A 26,607-nucleotide genomic window follows, 5' to 3' on the forward strand; every position below is an offset into this window, starting at 1 on the left:
GGTTTGGTGTGCTTTTTTGATGTGGAAGCGGTTAGATCTGATGTAGCTTTTGAAGGCTTCGGATGACCAACGACCGAGAGCTTGAATCTGTTGCTGGGAGAGACCTTTTTGGGCAGCTGTGGTCGCCGCTCCTATGCGAAAAGAGTGGCTTGAAAAGTGTTCCGCTGGGATGCCAGATTGGATCAAGATCAATTTGAGATGTTTTTGAAACCAAAAACGTGTGACTGGGTGGTTTGAATCATCTGTAAAGAGTGGATCTGAAGGGGATTTGGTTTGTGAATTCTTGAAATGGAGGTAGGACTGGAGGGTTTGGTATGGTTGTATGGGTGATTGGAGGTTGAAGATGTAAATGAAATGGCCTTTTTTGGTCTGGTCAGTTTTACAACTTCCAGGAGAAAAACATCAGGTGGGGTGGAGGAAAGAAAACTGATGAATACAGGAGCACTTATACCTCTCAGGACATTAGAGATTTGACAGCAGTCACAACACACACCAGAACAGAAGTATGAAGTTTAACACAGTCTTCTGTGTGGCTGGAGCCATACTGCTCAACATAGCAGGTACATCTACAAATAATTTGCTTCTGTTAAATGTTTATTTTTAAAATATGTGAATAATGATTGACTGAAATAGAATTGAATATTAATAAAGTTTACTTTGTATATGTTATACGCAAAAACATATGTGAAAACGGCAACACTTTATTCAAGAAAAATGATAAATAATGTAACAAAATAAGTCATAGAATAATAAAGAAATATTCACTGTTGAATAGCTTTGGTTAATATCTAAAATCTATAAAATATGTTATTAAAAAATAACAATTTCTGATTAAAAATGAAAAACTATTTGCAAAAGTGAAACAATAATATAGTCATTAAAATATCCTATATTGTATAATAAATATATTTGCTGAATATGAAACTTGTTTACTTTTTAGTTCCTGCTAGTTTGGTTAAATATAAATGAAATTTATCAGCTATCTGATAAATTATTAGTTAAAGTTAGTCACTTTTTTTTTTTTTTTTTTTTTTGCCTATATTTACCTCAGATAGCTGACTTTAGATTCTTTCTTATATTTTCACATTAATAGAAGATCCTATTCAATATACTGTATTTAGGGCTTATACTGTATGTAACTCTAAAAATTCATTTTATCTTTTTTTGTATTTACAAGTTTATCATTTTATCAGCTCTGTAAGTGTTTCCTCCCGTATAGCAGGGAGGAAACAAAAACATTCATATGAATCTTGTTTTCTGTTTTATAAGAGTTCACTTCATGTGAATTGCATGAACATACATAAGACAAAATCACTTCATCAGCTCTGTACAATATATATTTTGGGGTCTCCATTTCTATTGCTTAGCCAATTTTGACTGAAACAGGACTTTAACAAAGAACTGAGTCCAAGTATTTATTATTTATAGTATTTATTGATTTTTTTTTTTTTTTTTTTTCCCCTCCTATATAGGCTCTCTGGGTCAAATAGATGGTAAGTTTTTACAATTCAAACTCATGTTCAGCCACACAGAATGTTTTGTTTTGAATGTGTTGTACTTTTTTGAGTAGACAGGGAAATCTCATATTATCTTTTCTCTCATCAGTATGTGGCGAAGCCGCCCTCAACACCAAGATTGTTGGAGGGCAGAATGCGACAGCAGGGTCTTGGCCGTGGCAAGCCAGCATTCATCGTGTGTCCTTTGGAGGCTATTTCTGCAGTGGGTCTCTAATCAATAAAGAATGGGTTTTGTCAGCAGCTGACTGCTTCGTAGGGTATGGAGCGCCTAAGTTTAATATTTTCCATAAGTTTTTTATGAATTTCAAGTGTCCAAGTATCATATAGCCTGGATAGTTGTGGATTCATAATAGTGTACTTAAGTCGCTCTTGTATTTACAGCTCCTCTGCGTCTGACTTTGTGGTCTACTTGGGAGGTCTGACCCAAAATGGTTCAAACCCACATGAGACAAACAGGACAGTGATTAAAATCATCAAACATCCTAAATATAACAGTCTTGACCAAAAACTAGCTCTGCTCCAGCTCTCTTCTCCTGTGAATTTCACTGATTACATTAAGCCGGTGTGTCTGGCTGCTGCTGGTAGTGTATTTGTTGATGGTACAGAGAGTTGGGTCACTGGATGGGGAACAATCAGTACCAATGGTGAGGAACATTGCTTCAAAATCAGAAGGTGTCACAAAAATTTGCTAGAAATGACAAAGCATTTTATGTTTCCACTAATCTATATATTTATTTTGTGTGACAGAATTGACAGGATTCGTGTTTCCCCACATACTGCAGGAGGTGGAGACCCCTATTGTGAACAACATGCAATGTGATATTGCCTATGGAGGCATCATTACAAACAACTTGATATGTGCTGGATTTTTTAATGAGGGAGGGAAAGCCCCATGTGCGGTAAGGCACTTTTTATCGAAAACACGTTTTTCTCTACAAAATTGAGAGACCAGTAATGCTATTTCATCTTCTGGTTCACTTTAATACAATACCAGCACAGATCTTTATCTATTTGTCTACTATCATACTGTAAAATTTACATTAAAAAAAGGTAGCAATGTTTGCATAAACTTTATTATAAAAAAAAATATGGTAACAACATCAACAACAACACTGATGGTTTTTACGGGGGAAAAAACAAACAAACAATTGTAAATAAACATTTTCGACACAACATAAAACCCTAATATACATAACAGAGAAAGGGAAAAAAACTAAGAAGAAAAGTTTTCGCAATAGGTCTAAATCAAGATGATTTTACTTTTTCACTTCCCAAAACTGTTAAAATTACATGAAATGCCCTGTTAGATTTATTAAAGTTTTTTTACTGTATGTAGTAAGGGAACTCTTACCATCAAAATTACAATTGTTTTTCACACTGTATCTCATACTCATGTCTGAAACAGTTGTTGACGGTGATATTGAGGTGTAAAAACGTATGTCTTTGCAGGGAGATTTGGGAAGTCCACTGGTCAGTAAGCAGGGTTCCAAGTGGATTCAGTCTGGAATTACGGTGTATTCTATAGGATGTGGTCTGCCCGAATATCCTGCTGTATACATCAGAGTGTCTGAATATCAGGACTGGATCAGCTATTACACAAACAGCAACGTGCCTGGATTCGTCCCATTCCCCCTTATTCTTTCTGTTGGAGATGGAGCCTCAATCATCCTCTCCCCATTTTCCCTTGCTCTCGCATTCTCCATCATCCCTCTCATCTTCTTTCACTTTTTTTAAAGATTGTGTGAGTCATGATAACATTATGGATATGGCTCTGTAATGTTTATGACAGTTTGTGGTACACATACACAGTAAAATCCCCAGAGTTAAATCAACTCTGCTCAGAGTGCATATGGTCCCTCTCTAAATAGTGTTAAAATAACTGACGCAGAGTTAAAGTTAATGAGATAATTAATCAGTTAATAAGGCTGTGACTGAAGTCAGTTGTAGTTCTTGTGTTTCTCTTTTCTTCAGTGATTCTGACTGTTAACAGCAGGTGTTCATCACTAATGCACAATCATCACATAATTAATTGTTTAATTATCTCATTAATTTTAACTCTTCTTTAGTGTTATTTTAACACTATTTAGAGAAGGACCATATGTACTCTGAGCAGAGTTGATTTAACTCTGGAGATTTTGCTGTGTACATAGGTGAAATAGGTGTTTCTTTTTTATAATCTCTTCATATTGATTAGATTCTGGGATCATAATTATGTTTATAATGAAACGCATAAAAGTTTGATATAGTTCAGCATTCTCTTAATAAAGAACATTTACTGACAGGGTTCATTACAAGCGCACTGCATTTAATTTTTAATACAATTTTATTAAAATAAATAAGCAACTGTTGCAATGTGATCATATTTTCCTGTATTTTTCTTGAACTAATCATTTACTATGTTGAATAAACAAAATACAAATGCAATAATTATTTTTGTGAATGCTTTTTCATTATTGTATATCTCTATCTATTGTAAAGTACACTCTAAAAACAACCCAAGTTGGGTTGAAAATGGACAAACCCAGCGATTGGGTTGTTTTAACCCAGCAGTTGGGTTAAATGTTTGCCCAACCTGCTGGGTAGTTTTACTTAACTCAACTATTGTTTAAAAATTACAGTATTGCTTAATTAAAATTAACCCAAAATATCTTGATAATTAACATTTATTAATATGTTTAATAAATGAACATTTTAATTTCATTTTAGATTCAATGTAAGTCAGCCATATAGTCATTTTCAAACAATAGTTGGGTTAAATAAAATTACCCAACTGCTGGGTTAAAACAACCCAATCGCTGGGTTTGTCCATTTTCAACCCAACTTGGGTTGTTTTTAACCCAGCATTTTTTAGAGTGTATTGAAGTGAGTGTTAGCATACATGATCAAGTCAAAGTGAAATTCTGGAGAAAAAAAAAGGGAAAAATGTAAAAGTAATCCAAGTGTTTACTTTTGTTTTCAAAGCTGCATAAACCTCATTCTATAATTTAGGACACATAAATCTTACATATAGGAAAATCTTAACATTTTAAAACGTTTATGCTTTTTAGCCATATTTAATGGGTAAAACTGGTGTGTGGGTGTGAAAATACATTATAACAAACAACAGAACATAAACACTCTTGATGATGGTCTTATTTAAGACATCAATCCCAAAAACGAAAAGCAAAACATGTAGAATATTGTAAAATGTATTGCACTGTCATTTGAATGACGATAGTTGCTCATAAGACGCAACTTGCAAACATGTGGAAAAGTCCCCAAAACATTCAGTTCATCGTGATGTATCTTGATACACATTTCTGTGAAAGTCTTTTTCATTGTTTTAATCTATTTCATTTTGCACTACAATTTTGTTCTCATAATATGTTTTATATTTAGCACTGTGGTACTGTGGAATGACATCTCATTTCCTTGTTTATCTCTACACATAATGGGACTTGAACTTGAATAGCATTAACCCGGTAACCAAAACTACCAAAGGAATGTAACTTAGCAGGTGTCATTTAGCACATGAAGATTGGCATAGAATTATGGTGATTCAACAAAGTGCATGTGACTTCATCCATGACCCCACACAACCTCCGCGACCAGTTCCTCCAGCTCTTTATTTTAGCTCAGCCACCTTCAGTTTTATGGATGGCACAAAATGTAGGCCAAAACCAAGCAGAATGATGATATTTTAATATCAATTCAATTCACAGGGAAATTATTATCATCATTATTTTTATAGTGAATAATATTTAATTTATATAACAATGTGTATATACAAAATATAGTTCAGAATGTATGTCTTTTCTTGACTTTCACACAACAATGCAATGTGCTGTATCTTTTCTTTAAGATTAAAGAACAATAATTAGATGGTTACAGCTTTTTGATGAAAGAGCTGTTCATTTAAAAAAAATCTTTTCTTTAACAGAAACTTTAAAGGTCCACTATGCAAATTTTAGGAGGATCTATTGACAGAAATGCAATAAAATATACATAACTATGTTTTCAGTGGTGGATAAAGACGTTCACACAGTTTTTGGGATTGACAACCTCATTTACTAAGGCCACGTTCACACAGCAGCAGAATAGGGTTGTCAGTCCTGTATTGGAGTCCTTAATACGGTTACGTTCACACACACAGTACGGATATTTACAGGTGTGACAACCGCATTTTATAACCGAACTCACACCTGTAAATTTTCAGGACATTCTCGGAATATTCTCGCTGTGTGAACGAAACCGGACTGGACAACTAGTTGTCTGCCACGTCATACAGTGCGGGAGAGCCGCTCTGCTTAGGTGTTTTGAGTGTGGTTTTGCTTTCGGTAACTTACAGCCTCAGAGATATGAGCTGTGCGTCATCTTAAAGGTGCCCTCGAATCAGAATTTGAATTTTCCTCGGCATAGTTGAATAACAAGAGTTCAGTACATGGAAAAGACATACATTGAGTTTCAAACCCCATTGTTTCCTCCTTCTTATGTAAATCTCATTTGTTTAAAAGACTTCCGGAAAACACTCTGATCTCAACATAACACCGACTGTTACGTAACAGTCGGGATCATTAATATGTATGACCCCAATATTTGCATAATGCCAGCCCATTCGACGCATTAGACAAGGAAAGGCAGTATTAACGGCTGGATCTGTGCACAGACAAGGTAAGCCAGCAAGAACAACAGCGAAAAAAGGCAGATGGAGCGATAATAACTGACATGATCCATGATATCATTGTAACGAAGCGGGACTGAGGCAGAGATCCATTTGCAGCTATATTTAAAGTGAGAGTGGTCGTACAGGCAGGGTCAAACAGGAGCAAACAGGAACAGCAAGGGACAGGCAGAATCGTGGTCAAGGAACAAGCAAAGATCAGGACAGGCAGACATCACTCACAGGTCGGTATGCAAAGCAAGGATCAGGACAGGCAGCAACGGATCAAAAACAGGAACAGACAAGGTCGAGAACAGACAGGCAAACAGGGAATAAACGCTCGGAATTGTACACTGGGGAAACAATACTTCGCGGTGAGGTGGTGTGTGTGGAAGTCCTTTATAGTCCAGGTAATGAGCTGCAGCTGGGTGTGGTGATCAGTGATTAGTGTGAAGTGTGTGCAGGTGAGTGACAGAGAGGATGATGGGAGATGTAGTCCAGGAACAGTGACAGGAACAGACGGTGATCATGACAATCATGATATTTTTAGTGATATTTGTAAATTGTCTTTCTAAATGTTTCGTTAGCATTTTGCTAATGTACTGTTAAATGTGGTTAAAGTTACCATCGTTTCTTACTGTATTCACGGAGACAAGAGCCGTTGCTATTTTCATTTTTAAACACTTGCAGACTGTATAATTCATAAACACAACTTCATTCTTTATAAATCTCTCCAACAGTGTGTAATGTTAGCTTTAGCCACAGAGCATATAGCCTCAAACTCACACAGAATCAAACGTAACGTCTAAATAAATACTTTACTCACATAATTCGAAGCATGCATTCAGCATGCATGACGAACATCTTGTAAAGATCCATTTGAGGGTTATATTAGCTGTGTAAACTTTGTAAATGCGCTGTAATATAGTCGACAGCTCGTGTGGCAGAGGAAGCGCAACTCTTAAAGGGGCCGTGCTGAAAAAAATCAGTGCATAGTTAATGATGCCCCAAAATAGGCAGTTTAATTAATTAAAACAAATCGATAGGGTATTTTGAGCTGAAACTTCACAGACACATTCAGGGGACACCTAGGACTTATATTACATCTTGTAAAAAAACAATCTAGGGCACCTTTAAGCTGTTAGATCCAGTCACTGTTTCCACCGGAGCGGCTCCTGTCAGTTTTGTGTTTCTTTTCTAAATTTAATTGCCTTGTCATGCGCAAGACGTCGCAAAGGACGTGACACGTGAGTGCAGTGGTTAAACACTCTGGCTATCGCGTGTTTACATGCTGCTGTTGGTTAATGAAGTTTTGATAGATGAACTCGCGATTCAATTAGTCTCTTGTCATGTTAAAAGTGATGAGACTTTTCAGTTTTATGGACATCGCCATCTTTAATATTACGTTGGTCACTGTCTTCATGGTTACTAGTAAGAAAATACGTGCTGCACGTTCATACAGACAGTGTTCCAGACGATACTGTAAGTTTCTGTGTGAACGAGACATTTCGAAACTCACACCTGTAAGTAAATGCGGTTGTCAATCCCAAAAAAATGACTGTGTGAACGTGGCCTTACAGGTGTGAGTCTGTGGAAACAAGAAAACAAGAGCTCCACTGCACCACCGGCGCCCAGCAGCAGCCCTGCGTTTCCGCCATTTTGGGGTGAAAGCGACTCGCAGTCCACTAGTTTCTATGGCAACATCAGCTGCTTTGTTAAAAAAAAAAAAAAAAAAATACATTAAAGCTGAAATCCAACCTGAATGATGAAAACACAGAAAAAATACGATCACTAGTGATCATCAAATCCTTTTTATAGTTTAGTTTACACACTTTGTGTTTAAGTCTTCCACTTTTTTCACAACCTTTGCTCTCTAGAAACCCAGTCAGTTTGGGTTACAATTTTTTGAAGTTCAAGTATTAGCATTATAAACACTGAATTATTACCAACATCTGAAATTAAATCAAGGACATGCATCATAAAAATTGGGAATGTTGGACAATAAATGATTTTGCAGTGTTGTCTAATGTCCGTTAAAGCAAAAGTGTCCAAATGTGTAAATTATGCGATAATAGACACAGCAGTGCATCACGTTAACGCCAACATTAAAACATACAATATAGCCTATTTCAATTCAGATAGTGGAATAATACTATTACTATCTAGTGGCTGTTGCCCAAAAAGTATCAGAGTGTCGCCTCTTGGGTTCTATACTCTTTGATAATACGATCTCTGCCGCGGGTCCCCTAACATATTAAGTCGCCATTTTGCGCCGCCGTGTTTCTACAGCAGCCTTAAACGGACAAACCAACTGCTGTCTACAGAGCACGTTTGCTTGACGGGCTTCTCTCTTCTGTCTCAGACGACGACATCTTTGTCCTGTGTTGGCCACCGTAGCTTCTCTATATTGCAATTCACAATCTCACTGCTAGATGCCGCTAAAACGTACACACTGCACCTTTAAAGGGCACCTATTATGCAAAATTCACTTTTACATGGTGTTTGACCATAAATGTGTGTTGGCAGTGTGTGAGCAAAACCACCCTAGAATGAGAAAAATCCACCCAGTGTTTTTTTTACAATCTCAATAATTCATAAGCACTGTCTCAGAACGCCCTGTTCTAAGATTGCTCTCACTGTGACGTAGAATTGCGCTAAGCCCCACCCACGTGGTTTGATTGACAATCTGGTTTTGGCATAGACCCCGCCGTCGGTGATCTGTCAACCATCCTCCATTGTTTCAACGACAGCCGGTAATGTCTCCTAAGAAACATAAGTGTTCTGTTGTGGGATGTAATAATGAACATATTAGTTTTCACTTACTTCCGACATCAGAGACACTGAAAACGCAGTGGATGGATTTTATTTACGAAGGAAAGGCACCACTCAAAATTCCAAAATACGTTTATGTTTGCGCGAATCATTTTTTGACTGACTGTTTTGAGAACGAGGGTCAATTCAAAGCACGTCTTGCTTCAAAGTTAATCCTCAAGTGTGGATCGTTGCCTACTGTTCACGATCCAACGTCACCTCCAGAAGAAGTAAGTGTATTTAATGTTTTTTGAGCAAATAGTCATTTCAGTCGATGGCAGCCAATTCAATAACAAATGCGTCTAAAGTTGTTGTCGTCGTCATAGAATATCTGTGTATATAATTTAAACCTTGTTTGTATAGTGTGTATCTAACGTACTTAGCAAACGTTATCACAGTATTTGTGTTTGTAGTTTCAAAAAATTGCGCGAACGTTATCACAGTGTGTGTGTGTTTGTGTGTGTGTGTTGCACATCCACAATTGCAAAGGGGACGCGATTAAAACTCTATAAGTACATAAACGTATCAAATAACCATTCAGAGACGTCCTGCTCCATTCTCAATTGTCGGTGCGTTCCAAATGGGATATATCGCCCTCCGAAGGGCACTTCGGAGTGAAAATAATCATGGCCGCCATATTGAAGGGTCGTTCCAAACCAAAGTGCTCAAAACTGGCCACTTCAAAGGGCCCTTCGGAATGAAGGATTTTGAAGGGAACAACTGATGGACACTTCGGGCCCCCATGATCCTTTGCACAGGGAAGTTGTTTGACGTCACAGAATGGGTACAGGAGGTTAGGAGTTCGATTTTAACTATAAAGGTATGTATAATATTTTTCTGTACTACTGTAATATTTATACGAGTTAGATTTGGTACATTATTATGGTCAAAATGACATTGTACTTCAAAAAAAAAAAAACTTTACAGCTCATTTATCAGTCCATTCAAATGTTTCAAATACATAGATACAATATAGCCTACATGCGGTAAACCTAAAATAAATAAATAAATAAATAACGTTAAACAGGCGCAGCTTGCACAATTTATCATCCTTGATTGTCTCGTTAAGATGACGCTGAAGTGCGTTCCAAAAGAACAGTTTTTTTTTTACCCCTACACCCTTCATCCCTTCGAAGCTCTCACTCCGGAGGGTAAACCCTCTGAAGGGATTAGGGCGTAGGGATGAGCCCTTCCGAATGGAACGCAGGGTGTGTTTCTTCTGCCGGAGTCTCTTCATCATCTGGGTCTGATTCCGGTTCAAACATGTACGGCTGAATGCCATACAAAACTCGACAAAACAGCGGGTCTCTCATTCTCAGACATTCTGCTTCTACATAGGTATGCAAGTTACGCCCTCATCCAAAGGCAGGGCGGGGATATTGCAGCTCATTTATATTTAAGGTGGTACACACCAAAACAGCTCTTTTTAAAACAGGCCCCAAAAATGACATTTTCAAATGGTTATAATAAATTAACTGTGGGGTATTTTGTGCTGAAACTTCACAAATACATTCTGGGGACACCCAAGACCAATATTACATCTTGTAAAAAGGGGCATAATAGGTGCCCTTTAAATTAGTACAATCATCAGTATGGTTTATAAAACAGTTCATTATTTTTTAAAAACATGTCTAGTTTGCAATAATCTACAAGCCGTGTCTTATACAGTAGGTGTGGATTTGATATTTGGACAAAATCTGAGGCACAAATGTATGCAGATTGCAAAGCATCCAGGAAATAAAAGTTTCCCTTTAATCATTGAGAGATTTGAGACTGGCGAGCCACAATTGATGGGACTTTTTACAGATGCACTGCATTCACTACATTAAACTTTATTTCTGTAATCAGAGCTCACATAACCAATCTGGTCTCTGTAATGTAACCAGATCTTTTTCCTTTAAAACTTGTAATAATCATTTACTATTCACTTCATAAATTTTTATAAATGTAAAAATTAATTTTGAGAATGTGCTGTGTCTAATCTACTCAAGCCTTTTACATCAGAGCAAAAAAAAAAAACATGAAATAGGAGGGATAATGTAAAACATTCTAATTAATAATTCATATGTAATTTTATTTTCAAAGCTGCATAAACCTATAGCCTACACCTTTGAGACACTTATTTCAAAGTACAAATTGAACTTGATTTGTTTTTTGCAATAAGAAAAATTTGTGATAAAATGAATGTGTTATTTCACTTATATTAGAGCTAATACACCCAAACTACTTAATCGCCTCAATGAATTTTCTTTTTAACAAACAAATAAATAAATAAAATGTTGTGAAGAATTGTAAAACCAGTCTGGCATTAAGCAATCTATTCTCTGCAATGTAATCAGATTTTTATTTTTAGAACATGTATTAAAGGCGGCAAGAATTCATTGTGAGAATGCTCTTCGTCTACATTGTGAAACACAAATACTCAAGCCTTTAAGTCAAAGCACATTTCTAAAATAATTTATACCAAGTCAGCAAAAAGAGACACATGGAAGAAGGAAGGGAAATGTAAAACAGATTCAATAAACATTTTATTTTCAAAGCTGCATGAACCTCATTCTACACTTAAATATGCTTCAAAGTACAAACTAACAATTATAAAACACATGAAAGTAGAGAACAAATATATTGGAAGGAAATCCAAACACATCCTACAATCATAGAGGATGAACACATAAAATTCCTTTGAAATGTACAGACGGATTCATTAGAGCAGGTTTAACAGTTTTTAACAGTTTGTTGTAAAATTGTGAGCAGGTGAACTTGTGGAATGCACTGTATAATGCTGGAACAGATTGCAGGTACAAGGCACTTTTCTTCTAGTCACTCTCCCCATCGTCACTGATGATTCCCTGCAGGTTGCCCCAGGCTGCTCCTCTCTTGCGGCCCGTGTTTGTGTGGCTGTCCCCGCTATCTGAGTCCGAGTCCACAACGCGTTTATAGGCAGACGGGGGAGGAGAGGCATTTTGTGCGGGAGGCCATGCTGCTGCTGCTGCTCTCCTTTTGGGACGTCCTGGCGAACAAAGTGTCATCTCATTAGGTTTAGGGCCGAACAGGGAAAAATTTAAAATTTCCAGGTATTCATGCACATAAGAATCCTTTTCTCTTGAATTAAAATGTATCTTAAGAGATACAGTATCAAGTGTTATTACCCTGAGTGGTGATGATGTTGCTGACGTCCAGCTCAGCCAGTTCCTGTGCTTCTTCTCTCTTTAGTCGAGCTTTCTTACACTTCTCTATGGAGGGCTGACCTGGGATAGACATATTTCATGGGTAATAAAAGTCTTTGTACAAAAATTCATTGACATAAATAGGGTCATATGAAATCAGTTTCATTTTGTCCCAAATTCTTTTTGCCATTTTGTTTTTTATTAAAAATTGTTTAAATTATAATAAAAATCATGTCTAATCAATTGAATTCATGAAACTTTAACAATTTATTAACATTTTAACAATCATACGGCCTTATGATTTGTCTGTTTTGCATGTTTGTGTATGTGTAGTAGACAAAACTGCAAGACTCATTCACACAGAGACATGCAGACTTTATTATGTAAAAGCAGTCTAATTGAGGTTTAATTGTGTGTGTGCTCCCCCATGTGTCCACACATGCACACTAACCTTCCACACCCAGCTCCTCCAGCTCTTTTTTCAGCACAGCCACCTTTGCCTTTACTGATCGGCAGCCGTCTAACAGCTTCTTGTAGTTCCGTCTCACACCGCAGAGGGCGATGTAGCGCTTCAGCCTGGACACAGCCTTATTCTCTTCATCCTGAGGGTGAAAAATGATTAAACTCAGTTATTATATTAATCACTATCTTAGTAATTTAATAATTTCTTAGAAATAAAAACAAAAATTAGGTTTAATAAAGGGAATATTTTTCTGACCATTTATAAACACATTTAGTGTAAAATACAAGCAAATTTAAATACATTCTCAATCTGAGCAAATCTGACTGTTATAAATAAACATTAAATACAGAAGCAGCCTTAAAAAATACACAAAATATAACACAAAATAAACACACCTCTTTGAGTGTGTTGTTAGATTACATAGCTTTCCACTGTTGTCTGCCATTTCAGTTGTTGGGAGATGTTGGGAATTTCTTTTTTTTTGGTATTTACAGGTTGTTTTTTTTCTCTCCATCAAAATCCATTTTGAATTAGAGAATACACTTGCCTCAGAGACAATGAATGCAGACATATGAGAGCTACAGGTCACTACTGTGTCTGTAAAGGCTCGATTTTGCTAGATTTCTTGTTACAACTTGTTTCCACCACGGAATTAAAAAAAAAATGAAAAAGGTAACTGCAACTTTCTCGCAAATGTGTGATATAAAGCCACGATTGCAAGTTATCAAGTTCATTTCCTTAAGGAAAAACAAAGTCAGCTCACATCTGACATTTTCTTGCAATTGTGAGGTTTATATCTCGCAATTCTCACTTCTTTTGTCAGATAAAAAAAAAAAAAAACATTGTGAGATAAAAAGGTGCAGTTACCTTTTTATTTATTTTTTTTAATTCCCTGCCAAAAACAAGCATCCATACTTAGCCAAGAACAGAATATTGTGAAATATGTCAAATGACAGATGACAAAATTCACTACTGGGTATTTTGTCCAACATTTTAAATATCTGGAGCATTTTACTCCAAACCAGAAATATCGTTCAAAGGTTTGAGGTCGGTGAGACTTTTTAATGTTTCTAAAAAAAAAAAAAAAAAGTCTCTTATGCTCACCAAGGCTGCATTTATTTGATCAAAAATACAGTCATAACAGTATTGTATTATTATATAACAGTATATTATTACAATTATTACAGTTTAGATTTGAATATATTTTAAAATGTAATGTATTACTGTGAAATTATTGAATTATTACTAATTATATGAAACATTTCTTATAATTATCAGTGTTAAAAACAGTTCTGTATTTACTGTATAAACTATATATTCTGTATAAACTGCTCAATATTTGTGGAAAACATGATATTTTACAAATTATACTTATACAACGTTCAAAGGAAAAGCACTTATTTGAAATAGTAAAGACATTTATAATGTTACTAGGGATGCTCCGAAAGAAAATTCTGGGAAACCAAAAGTTCTAGATGCACTTTTCAGAAAACTATTTTTTTATTATTATAATTTTTTGTTTATTGTATTAACATTAAACTTTTTAATGAAACTCAATAATTTTAATGATACTGAACCTAAAAAATACAAGCCAATAAAATAAATTTATTGAAAATAACTTACTAAAATTGGTCAGAAAATATATTAATATTAAATATCAACTACATTATTCTTTATTTAGTTTATGCAACAGCATCAGATTTAACAGATTTATTTTTCTGACCAATTATCCAAATAATGCATAGTCCAACAAAGCTATTATTATCAGAGCATGTGAGCAGAGCATAGCGGGGAGCGGATCGGTTAACGAGAGGGTAGCGTCATTTTACCAATGTTGTGGCTATGCCACCACACCATGTTACAGCACAATAGGGCTATTGCAAACAGAAACAATTATACTACTACATAGAAAACTCATGCCGGCACATTGAGCAGACTTTGCTTTTCCGATGAGCATGAGTGGTACACAAGTGGAGCGTCTGCATGGGCCATGAGCAAACTGAGCAGAGCTCACTTGGACAGAGTGTAATATTGAGTGTGATGTCACACTGCGCAGTGATAACGGCTAGACCGAGAGTGAAACCTGAGAGCGGAACACTGAGGGGCGAGGCGGCATATATATTCGAATTTTTCTCTTTCGACCAAAAACCGAAAAATAACCAAAAATATTTTTCGGTGGGTGAAATTTCAGTGCATCCCTAAATGTTACAAAAGATTTCTGTCACTTTTGATGAATCTTATGTAACCTTACTAAATAAAAGTATTGATTTCTTTAATGCTTATTAAAAAAAAATCTTCCTGACCCCAAACTTTGAAACAGTAGTTTATGTATGGCTGAATTAAAGCCATGCTGATTTTCAGAATAACAGCACTCTTGCTTGTTTAATGTTGCTTAAATATAACAGACAGTAGTGAAAAAAAAAAAAGTTTGTGTTTGTGTGTTATTATAACTTTTGAGTTCTTAAATTCATCTTGCCTTTCCTCTGGTTGTGTTTTCCCTATCCCCACTACGTTTTTTCTTTGTCTCGCTTTTTTCCCCCTCCTTCTTGCCCTTCTCTTGTTCCTCCTCATCCTCTAGTGAGGGAAGTGAAGAGGAGTCTGAGTCCTCTGCTGCCTCCTTCTGGTTGTCCTGTCCTGAAAAAAGAAAAGAAAAGAGATTAAAGGGTTAGTTCACCCCAAAATGAAAATTCTGTTATTAATTACTCACCCTCCAAGACTTTCATCCATCTTCTGAACACAAATTAAGATCTTTTTGATGAAATCTGAGATGTCTGTCCGTCTATTGAATGCCTTTGCAACAACCACTTTGATGCTTCAAAAAGTTCACAAAGAGATTGGAAACTAATCCATACAAGTGGTTTAGTCCAAATTTTCTGAAGACACTCAACCACTTTTAATGATGAACAGATTTAATTTAGGCTTTTACTCACATGTAAACATTGATCAACATAAGCAGAAGCTCAACCGAATGTGAAAAAAAATGCTTGCTTCAAATGGATTAGTTTTCCAATCTCTTTATGAAATTTTTGAAGTGTCAAAGTGGTAGCTGCTAAGGCAGTCAACGGAGGGACAGAAAGCTCTCAGATTTCATCAAAAAGATCTTCAATTGTGTTCCAAAAATGAACAAAAGTCTTACGAGTTAGAAACGACATGAGTAATGAGTTTTCATTTTTAACTAAGTTGAAAGGTTTAAACGTGCACCCTCTTTGAGCTCTGAGGGATTCTTACCATTTTTCTCAGTCTCTTCAGCAGCATCCTCTCTTTTATCTCTCTCCTCTTCACTGTCTCCAGGGCTTTCATTTTCAGAGTTGCTCTTGTTTTTTGTGTCTTTGTTTTTCTCCTCCTCACTTTCAGAGCTGCTCCCAAACACTTCTCTCTCCACTTCTTTCACAAAATCCCTCTCTACCTGCTTCTTTTTTCTAATATCTTTTCTTTTGCTCTGTGTCTTCGCTTTGCTCTTCACTTTATCATCCTCAGAATCACTCGCAGACTCACTTCTGGCTGGTTTATCATTGGTTTCCTCCTCACTGTCTGAATCCTCTTTCTTTTTCTTTTCTTTTGATGGTGGTTTTTGCCTGGCCTCCTCCTCATCAGAATCCTCCATCTCCTCCTCTTCATCACTTTCTATGGTCTTCCCTTTCTTCTTCGTTTTCTTTTTCTTGTCGTTGTCCTTTTGTGCGTTCAGCTTGCCCCGCCTCTTATTCTGTGGTTTTCTGTTAATGTTCTTTTTCTCTTGCTCCACCTCACCGTCTTCACCCGTGTCTTTATCACTTCCAGCTTCTTCCTCTTTTTGCCTTCCCTCATTCATAGCTTTCTCTATTCCAGAGTCAGGGGAATCTGGAAAAGAAAGGATTATAAAGTTACTCACGTAACATCCAATGAGAAAATAAAACAAGGACAAACTCCACAAGTACTACACAGATACCTGGAGAAGACTCCCCCAGCCGTGATCTCTTTGTCTTTCCCACCATTTTATTCTCTTCATCCCCATCATCATCTTCGTTGTCATCATCCACTCTTTTCCTTTTGTTCTGGCTCTTTGACGGATTCACACTCTTAATAAGAGGCTCGTCATCACTGCTGGCCTGAAAATTGAAATAGGTTTCCTTCATTAAGCCTCAACTACAAAATGTTACTGACAAATCACACTGTTGATGTACACCATATTATCAAACAAGCTTTTGTTCTTTTCTTCCTTTTTGCATTTTTGAAAAGTTTTAAATATAAAACATCAAATCAATTGGCAAAATGTTGTGGTTGAGACTCTTAGAATAGCGATACAAGGTTTTCTTAATTAAATCTGAATAATAAGTGCAAGCAGTGGTCTAAACTGTGTCCTTCTTCATTCCCAAAAGCATCATTAACTGACTCAAGGAAAGTAAATTTCAATAATGTTTATTATGTGTATTCATTCAGATTATAGTGGAGATTTGTACTGAACTGAGTTCTTTTTGGTGCCTTATTGGGCCTGAACAGTCTTATGCACATACTTATGTGTCAAAATTCCCATCTTTGCGAGTACCCTCATAAACACAGTCATTTATGTCTTAAGTGAATGTAAACATTTGAGAAATAAAGTATATATTAAGACATCTGTGCATTCAATCTTAACGGATTAGTTAATTTTAGAATTAAAATTTTCCTGATAATTTACTCAGCCCCATGTCATCCAAGATGTTTGTGTCTTTCTTTCTTCAGGCAAATAAAAATTAAGGTTTTTGATGAAAACATTGCAGGATTTTTCTCCTTATAGTGGACTTCAATGGGGTACAACGGGTTGAAGGTCCATATTGCAGTTTCAGTGCAGCTTTAAAAGGCTCTATGTGATCTCAGACAAGGAATAAGGGTCTTATCTAGCGAAACGATCAGTCATTTTCTAAAATATAAACATTTACATGCTTTATAAACACAAATGCTCATCTTGCACTGCTCTGTGATGCTCCATGCATTGCGTAATCACACTGGAAAGGTCATGCTTGATGTAGGTGGAAATACCGCGATAGGGCGAAAAACTCCATCTCATTTTCTCTTCCAACTTCAAAATCTTCCGACATTGTTGTTTTACCATTTTTATGGTAAACACTGGATCTGTACTTCCACCTACATCACACCTGACCTTTCCAACATGATTATGTAACACGTGGCACATCGCAGAGCAGTGCAAGACGAGCATTTGTGGTATAACACAAGTATAACATTTTTATTTATTTTCGAAAATGGCCGATCGTTTCGCTAGATAAGACCCTTATTCCTCAGCTGGGATCGTTTAAAGCCCTTTGAAGCTGCACTGAAACTGTAATTTTGACCTTTAACCCGTTGAGAATTATCCTGGAATGTTTTCTTCAAAAACCTTAATTAAAAAGAAAGACATGAACATCTTTGGATGACATGGGGGTGAGTAAATTATCAGGAAATTTTCATTCAGAAGTGAATTAATCCTTTAAAGTGACGGCAGCATAATACACCCACTGCTCTTGACTGAATCACTTTTTGTAACTTTAATAATAACATATATTTAATATTTAATTTATTTAATTTCAAAGACTATGCAGTGTTTTTGTACATTTCATTATTTTATACAATTTATATAGTATATGTAGTATTTATGTAGTTCTTATTTCTAGTGCTTGTAGTTTTTCAGGTAGGTCTATTTCATTTGTGTCTTTGTTCTATTGTACTTTCGTCCTATTGCTTGTAATTAGTTGATTTGTTATTTTATCACTGTTTGTCTTCAGTTTAAACTTAATTAAAAATTGTCAACATCATAAAAACTTTATTTAATGCAAAAATAACTATATTGTGATATATATATCGTTAGCGTGAAATAAAATTACTTGTACTGTGATATAAGATTTTGGTCATATCGCCACCCCTATGTGTAACTTAATTTATTTACAGGAAAACATGCTGTCATTCCTGTCCATGAAGAAATAATCTCCAATCAATTTTAACCACTTTATGAGCACATGTCGCCAATAATTACTAGTGCGCACACTCATGTTAAACACAAACAAAACATTATTTCTTTAAAAACAATGATTTTTCGGCCAACTTCAAAGCCTTTTTCAGATGACCAGAGACCTTCAATTAGTTCTAAGACTTTTTTAAAGTGTGTTGGAGTAAATGGGATGTTTTCTGACAGATGAATGATGGTAAGATCACATGACTTAACAGTCTCTTCCTCACCTGCATCTTCAAAAGTTCCTCCTCAACAATTTTCTTCATCAACTGTTTGTCCTTGGGGCTGAGCGACTCTCTACCCACTTTCTCCAGGTATCTCCTCCGCAAAATGCCTAAAGTCAGTGTACTTGAAAGGTGGCAGAGAAAGTGAATTAGACATGCAGATGTCATTCTGACGGACCAATAGAAATCCATTCTAAGTATCACATGACTTAACACTTTACATATTTTATGCTCAACAAAACACAAGCACACTTTCACTTAATATTAGCTTGTTCATGGACATGATGTGAAGTTTTAGAGACGTTTTTGTACTGTCTATTGAGCTATAGGATTTCCTTCAGGCTCTTTTACGTAAGCTGCGTCACACATCGTGTCCCTTTACCATATTTATGCGACACATCCAAATTAAAGCAATTTTTATGTGATGTGATCGTCTGCATGCATGAATCCAACACTAACCACCCCTTCATATCTTCGTAATCTGTTTCTTTTTCCTTCATGCCACTCTCTAGATATTTAGTAGGCAATGTGAGACCTTACATGCGTACACTATTTCTCAAGGAGCGAGTTCATGATTCAGCCCACACTTAGACATAACATACCATTCTTTAATATGTAATGATGATAACCACCGTTTTTAACAGCACTTTCGACATTTCTTTCAACCCGCTATTTACCTTAAGTCCGAACACTTGTGCAGTTCTCTCACAACGAACTCTCGTATCGCGTCCTCTTCTTTGGCCATGTTTTTTTACACATTTGCGCCACTTTTTACACGACTGCGTACTGTGCGTACTAAACGCGACACCCTCCCTTGGCGCGCTTTGCTGTGCACGGCTACGTTGCTTTACGACGTCACCACGCACAATTTCCGAGAGACGCGTTTACGTATTATTTAATATTTATAACATCACACCGATGGTCAAAACGTTTCTTATGTCCGATGAATATGTCCTTATATTCGCTTATAAATATGCAAATTAAAAATATTTTAGGTTAGGGGATTTAAACGTCTTTAAATCTTAAACAGTGTTCGCATATATTTTAGTACGAATATGTCATTTTGACACTCTTATTATATGTATTTTTAAGGATAATTCTTTGGAATAATATCTTTCATTCTGATATTTTTTTAAGACAAGACCAAAATAACTTCAAAAACACAAAGAATTTTACCAAAAAGCATTTTTATTGAAAATGTTAATGGAATATTAACTGGATTTGATTAATATTCCAAGACAACATTTGGACGGTATTCTAGTTTAATTGGCAGAATTAAGGAGGTGTTTTTGGTCCAGGGACAGTGAGTGCATACATTTATGGCTTACATTGGTCAATAAAACATAGTTTTATGAAATGGTTTGTAACTTAGTGGTAACTACTGTCATCATTTCAGGAACCATCTTTGTCTAGAAATGATTTTGAATAAAATTAAAACATTGTTTAGTGCAGATGTGGCTAGAAGTAATTCAATCCTTCTAACCCATTTCTGTGTTCAGTGATATCACGTTAGAAACTACTGCGATCATTTACTTTTCAAGCAGTAACAATATTAGTTTTAGAAATATTGTCCATCCAAATTTTATGTACCAATCGTGAGGCACAGTTGTGTAAAACTATTTACTTGTTAAGCTTTCTTTTTGCGTTACAAAAGGATGTTTAAAACTGGACCTATGGCTGCAACAAGCTGCGCACATTTGGTCAGTTTCTAAGAAGATCTGACAGTCCTATGCAACATGACACCTCCACCATGTACCTCTCATCACTCTCAAGTCAGCATACATCACAGTTTACTATTAAACACTGAAATATAAACTTTCACATGGCCCATACAAACAAATCAGAACAATAAAAAAAAAAAAAAAAAAAAACTTATATCACATTGAAACTTAAAAAAGTGAAAATTCTGGACAATAAATTAACTGAATAATAAATTAAATTTAACAAAAAATGAAAAAAGGTAAATTTATCTCACAGAAAAAAACAAAACTGTGCCACACTGTGGCAACTTCAGTATTATTTCTAAACTAGCCCATAATTACCCTCAAACCTCCCATTTCAGTGCAGTATTGAAAAGTTGTCTTTCTTTTCACAACCATTCATTCTATTTTTTTTTTTTTTTACATGCAAAACAACATCGTACCATCAACATCGTACCATTCTGATTCAGTCTTTGTAAACAGTCTGCTGTCCGTGACCCCTTTCATCATGCATAATATGCCTCCGAACATGAATGCGCCTCACCCGCCTATCCCCGCCCCCTACACCCGCCCCTTCCTCCTCAGACTGGCCCACACCTGGTGACGAGACGCCCCCTGACTCCAGCAGGGCCATGCCTCCCGAACCCGAGCCTCGCCCATTTTCATAGATCAAAATGTTGAGTGTCTCCTCAAAGATACGAGCTTCTGGGAACTCAACCTATGTGAGCAGATGAAAACAAATCAAGTGAGAAAACAGACATATTTATGCACACAGACAAGAGAGTTCAATTCCCTTTTGCTCACTTTGGTCTGTTTCTTCTCAGTGGCATAAACAATAGAGGTACAGCAGACTTCAGCAATCTTGCGCCCCTCGCCGTAGAAAGACCAGCAGCATATCTCATCTCCCAGCACGTCTTTAATGAACAACACTCTGCCGTTAAAGCGCAGCCCCAGCTTATCGAACAGCTCAATGTTCTTCAGAAGGTTATCATCAGAGTTGCTGAGGGAACAAAGGGTAACTTTATATAGAAAAATGCACCTCTTGCTCACATTTACATTTATGAATTTGGCAGATGCTTTGATCCAAAGCGACTTCAAGCTATACATTTTTATAATTCATGCATTCACTGGAAATTGTTGCTAGTGCCATGCTCTACTGTTTGACATACAGGAACATTTTGGATTTCTCTTGCTGCATCCTACAGTCTCCAGACATAATTACAAGGTGCCATTAAGCTATATAGTTTTTTTGCTAAAAAATTAAGGTGTGGGAATGACAACAATTATTCATTTAGATTAAGAATAGTGTTTGACTAAGTCGCATTATGGTTCATATTCTTTCTGAAATGAGAAGGTGGTTTGCTCAGAGTAAACATTGTCCTTTGTGAAATAGCTGAAGTACCTGGTATAGGAGTATTTATTGTTCCCTCTGTTATTCTGCAGTTTCACCACTGGCTGTAATGAGGAAAAGATTATTTATGAAACAAATACCATTTTTCTCTCCATACTGTATGCCCATATAAGATTTAAGGATCCAAATAAATACACATCACCAAGATTAAAACAATTGTTTTTGCATTACAAGTTTCCTGAAATATTACACTTGAAAATGATGCATTATTCAATTAAATGCACTAATTTCCATACATTTCCAGAACAGAAATCTGAACACTGGATAAAGCCAGGTTCAAAATTGTTTTATTTTGTTGGCATATTAGTTAAAGTTTTTTTTAGTATTTTGGATCCTTTTTTTAAAATCACATAAATCAGAAAGTACTGTCAACAGGCAGAATCAAAATCACCATGTTTTTAGTAATAAAATTATGTATAAATCAGGCAAATGATATGAACAAACCCCTCTGTAAAAACCTTCAGAATATAGATAGGAATAAATCCAGAGAGTTTGGTGTATTTCTGGAGTGGCGTATTCCAAAGTTTGATACTGAAGTCGAGATTTCTGGCTTAGTGCATGAGAGGAGAAAACTCCTTTCATTCAAAAATGGGCTTTGCCACAAAATCAGAAAAGATTTTAAAATGGCAGGTATCATGCATTTGGTAACTTTGTAAATGGTTACTTAGAGTTTTCAAAAGTACCGATCGGTACTGAAATTTTAAAAATGTGTCGCTTTGAGCGCTGTTGAGTGGATTCGTACGAATTCTACGGAAACTACGTTTTTACAGCGTTGATCATTGCCAATCACATACATATACGATGAGCCGTGAACACAATGGCCAATCAGAGGCGTTTATCAATCCACTCAACAGTGCTCAAAGCGTCACATTTTTCAAATTTCAGTACCGACTAAGTACCGAAGTCTGTACTTTTGACAACTCTAATGGTTACTGAACACAACAAACTCACACAGAAGCATGCGCCTCATTGCTGGGAAACATATAACAAATGATAAAAATATGTTCTAAAATCGTCTCAAAAAGTCTGAATGCATGGAATCTGTGTCCATCACACACCACACAATCTTCTGTGAAATCAGCCAACTCCAACTGCCCATAATCTGCAGACTGGCGCTGACATTTAGCGACAAGCATCGACTCCTCCAGAGTGCAAATCTGTGCAAAAGCTGCATAGTGTATTCCAGCCCTAAGAGATCTCATTTTTCAAGTGTTGTTTTGGTCAGAGGGGAAGTAAATATTAAAATTCTGTTATCTCACCTTCCTACATGTTGCTATCATTCTCTGTTCCTCTTTGGCTGAAGTGATCATAGGAATGTGACAACCCCTGCAGACATCTCTGCGTTTCTGCATCAACATCAAAAAAGCCATTAGCAAGTTTGATTCAAAGAAGCATTTAATTTCTATGCAGACATATCCTTCTTTAGAAGAACACTTAAGGGACAGAAACACAAGTCTAGTGGATCCTCTAACCTGTAATGTGGTGAGGCAATGCTGAACAAGACCCTGGAGCCTGTAGTACTGCGCCTCTTTCAACACTTCCTCCAGCTCCCGTGTGCTCTCCGGCAAAGGAACTGTCCCGTCCCGCAGGAAGTTCAGCACCAGGGAAAAGTGTCTCCCACATCTGTCTAGCACCACCCAGCCTTAAAAGATGAGTGAACACACATTATATTATATACACATCTGTTCTAGTTTCAGCATCTATAAAGGTTTTTTTTTAAGAAATTAATACGTTTATTCAGCAAAGATGCATTAAATTGATACAAAGTAATAGTAAAGACATTTATAATATTACTAAATGAGCAAAAGGGCGATAACTATAAAGATAACAATAAAGATATAGTTCTAAAAATAAAAAAGAATAGTAAAGTCCACACCACAACTATAACAATATTGGCACAGAGATTCCGGCGGACAACTGTACGCATACTGTGCAAGTCGACTTGGGTGGAACAGCAACCTTTGACCCGACGCAATGATGAACGCGGAGGTGTAGAGGATAGAGCAAAACAAATCACCGGTCACAAATTTGAAGTCTAAAACAAGAAATTTTAAAAGAGAAATGTCGGACGATTTCGATATAAGATTAGAGGAGCTTAAATTTGTTGCACAGCCCTATTTGTTTGAACCGTGAGAGACACCTAAGCTTACGATACTCCTACATCCTGCGTCATACATTGCTTCAGGGGTTCAGGGGTTACTCATTTGGCGCTAAAGTCATAAGTCGACTTGCGCAGTATGCGTACAGTTGTCCGCCGGAAGCTAGATATTTATTAATCCTCTGGAGCTGTATGGATTACTTTTGATTATGGATAGATGCATTTTTTTATATGATATATATATATATATATATATATATATATATATATATATATATATATATATATATATATATATATATATATATATATATATATATATAAACGTGGCCCCCCCATTCACAGCCATTATAAACATTGGAGGACTAAGGATATTTTTAAATATATCACCAATTGTGTTTGTCTGAAAGAAGATAGTCATATACACCTAGGATGGCTTGAGGGCGAGTAAATGACTACAACAACACTTTCTCATGCTTTTTCCTTACCCTCAGAGTCTATGGTGACCTCCGTGCTCCCATCACAAATACTCCGGAGCAGACTGTCCTCCTTGCTGAGCGTCTGGACGGTGGTGTAGTGGAGAGTTCCCCCCACATTGAGCTTCACATACTTACTGCCCGCCAGGCTCCTGTCGGCCTTTCCTTCCCCAACATGGCTGGAGGATGATGAGCCAGAACCGGACACAGTCACCACATTCCCACCAGATGAACCAGATGCCTCAGCAGACATCAGGGGAGTAGAAATCAAATACTGCTTATTCACTGCCTAAAAATATAAAGCACACAAATACAGAGCAGGCAGAATTTCAGTCTGGTTGTTATGAGATGTTACGGTGTCATTCTGAAACTATGCGGTAAAGGAATAGTTCACCCAAACTTGAATACTTCACAATTGCTTATTCACCCTCATGTCGTTCCAAACCTGTATGATTTTCTTTCTTCTATGGAACAGTTTCTAAAGAATATTCTCGCTTCCATTCACTTAATGAAATTGAGTGAGGACTGCACCAAAATTACAAAGAAGCACAAATGTGACCCACATGAATCATGTACTCTATTCCAAGACCTCTAAAAACATGCAGTAGCTTTGTGTGAGGAACAGACCGAAATTTAGGACATTATTGATTAAAAATCTGCCCTAGCTCTCTTTGGCATGTACACAAGAGTTCATGAAAGAATGTCCGATTTCTGAACAAACTGACCATTTCAGTCAGACTTCAGTCAGTAAATTAGTTGATCTAGTTCACAAAACTGATCTGAATGCTTTGTTGACAAATCGGACTGATCGTTCAGCACTGGACGGCACATTTTTCCGTGAATAGCATCTGTTTATATGATTTCAAAATAGACAAATGAAATTGGGATACAGCACACAAGTGGATATTGATACTTTAATAATGATATTTAACATTTTAACATTTCAGAGCTTGACAGTCCAAGACCAGTCCTTCACTGGATGCAAGTGAGTAAATGTGAATGTTATTTATTTAAAAAGTAAATTATGTTAGAATAATCTTTTTTTTGGCTGAACTATTCATTTAAAAAGAAACAGCAGGACATCAAAGCAATCTCTGGTGATTGCTCACACAATTTCCCAGATGTACAAAAGACATAAAACTTTATGAGGGCAAAATAAACCAATAAATGTTGATACATCTTCAGAGGTATGCATGAACAAGGTGACATTACACCGTGAATGTGCACACCTCATGTGACAACCACTGAAACTATTTCAAAGCACATATAACAACAACAAAAAAACATCCATAAATCAGAAGAAATACAATATTTGATAGATTAAGCAATGTAAGCATTTAGCATCAGTCAAAGAGCATCTCACTGCGGAGTCCCTACAAACTCAAACATGAGTGAATAACAGACATTTAGCAACAGTCTGGAGGGTTGTGATTGTGAATATCTGTCCACTCCACTGGGGAGGCCACAGATGTGTTTCTGTACTGATATATCAGAGGAAATGGACAGAATTAGGTCAACACATTCAGTAAGATCTTAACTCCAGCTGAGAGATCTCGCTAATCCTCGTCTAGACCACAACAAATTTGTTTCCCACCAGTCATTTAACAAATTGACAACTAGCAGTTCAAGTGTTTCACACATTTGAAATCTGTAGAGTGAGTGTGATGTATGTGTCTTATATTGATAAGCTTATTAGCCCTTGAGCTAGCTCTTGATGACATTAGTGTGGCTGTCAACGAGCGAAACACTCACCGAGCTGGATCCCCGCGAAGAGGTGCACAAAATATAACCTAATCGCTACGGACTGTTACATCTATAACAGTAAACCTGCCATTATTTTTCAACAAATCATAATTTTCCTCTGTTGTCTCGCAGCTCGACTGTCTTCCTCTTTCTGGCTTGTTGTGGCTTGACAATGGCTGCTCAACCTCGCGAGGAGTGTCTTTCGTTGACTGATTGGTCCGACTGAATGTCCGTCAAGCGAGTTAGTCCCGCCCCCTGTTACGGCCTTGTACGTGAAATGATCTGAAGACAAGCTGTGTCTGAATTCAGTCAGTCAGGGGGCTGTTTTATTAGGTCAGTGTTTTATTCTGTAACACAGAATGTGTTTTAAGTTTTAAAACCTTTTTTCTTTTGTGTCTT

At 36.5% G+C, this 26,607-nt stretch overlaps 3 protein-coding genes across 3 annotated transcripts; 1 reads left to right on the top strand and 2 right to left on the bottom strand.

Annotated features, from left to right (window-relative positions):
• Positions 1–471: 471 nt before the first annotated feature.
• zgc:163079 (uncharacterized protein LOC100006550 homolog) lies at positions 472–3,330 on the top strand. Its single transcript, XM_067373231.1, is given in 6 exon segments — positions 472–560; positions 1,473–1,493; positions 1,606–1,774; positions 1,899–2,173; positions 2,274–2,416; positions 2,967–3,330. Coding segments are annotated over 6 exon segments (948 nt in total). The 5' UTR covers positions 472–505; the 3' UTR covers positions 3,252–3,330.
• An 8,128-nt stretch (positions 3,331–11,458) lies between these two features.
• hirip3 (HIRA interacting protein 3) lies at positions 11,459–19,594 on the bottom strand. The gene is made up of 8 exons (XM_067381721.1): positions 19,458–19,594; positions 18,784–18,904; positions 16,523–16,682; positions 15,826–16,434; positions 15,074–15,231; positions 12,586–12,736; positions 12,117–12,215; positions 11,459–11,977 (listed from the first exon to the last, which is right to left on the bottom strand). Exons 1-8 carry the CDS (start codon positions 19,523–19,525, stop codon positions 11,784–11,786), a joined length of 1,560 nt encoding a protein of 519 aa, XP_067237822.1. The 5' UTR covers positions 19,526–19,594; the 3' UTR covers positions 11,459–11,783.
• A 368-nt stretch (positions 19,595–19,962) lies between these two features.
• On the bottom strand, positions 19,963–26,381 carry kctd13 (potassium channel tetramerization domain containing 13). Its single transcript, XM_067373246.1, has 7 exons — positions 26,218–26,381; positions 24,478–24,754; positions 23,364–23,533; positions 23,151–23,237; positions 21,883–21,935; positions 21,285–21,480; positions 19,963–21,198 (listed from the first exon to the last, which is right to left on the bottom strand). Exons 2-7 carry the CDS (start codon positions 24,716–24,718, stop codon positions 20,947–20,949), a joined length of 999 nt encoding a protein of 332 aa, XP_067229347.1. The 5' UTR covers positions 24,719–24,754; positions 26,218–26,381; the 3' UTR covers positions 19,963–20,946.
• Positions 26,382–26,607: the final 226 nt, after the last annotated feature.

The sequence above is a fragment of the Chanodichthys erythropterus genome, chromosome 3, assembly GCF_024489055.1.
Source record: "Chanodichthys erythropterus isolate Z2021 chromosome 3, ASM2448905v1, whole genome shotgun sequence".
NCBI classification, from domain to species: domain Eukaryota; kingdom Metazoa; phylum Chordata; class Actinopteri; order Cypriniformes; family Xenocyprididae; genus Chanodichthys; species Chanodichthys erythropterus.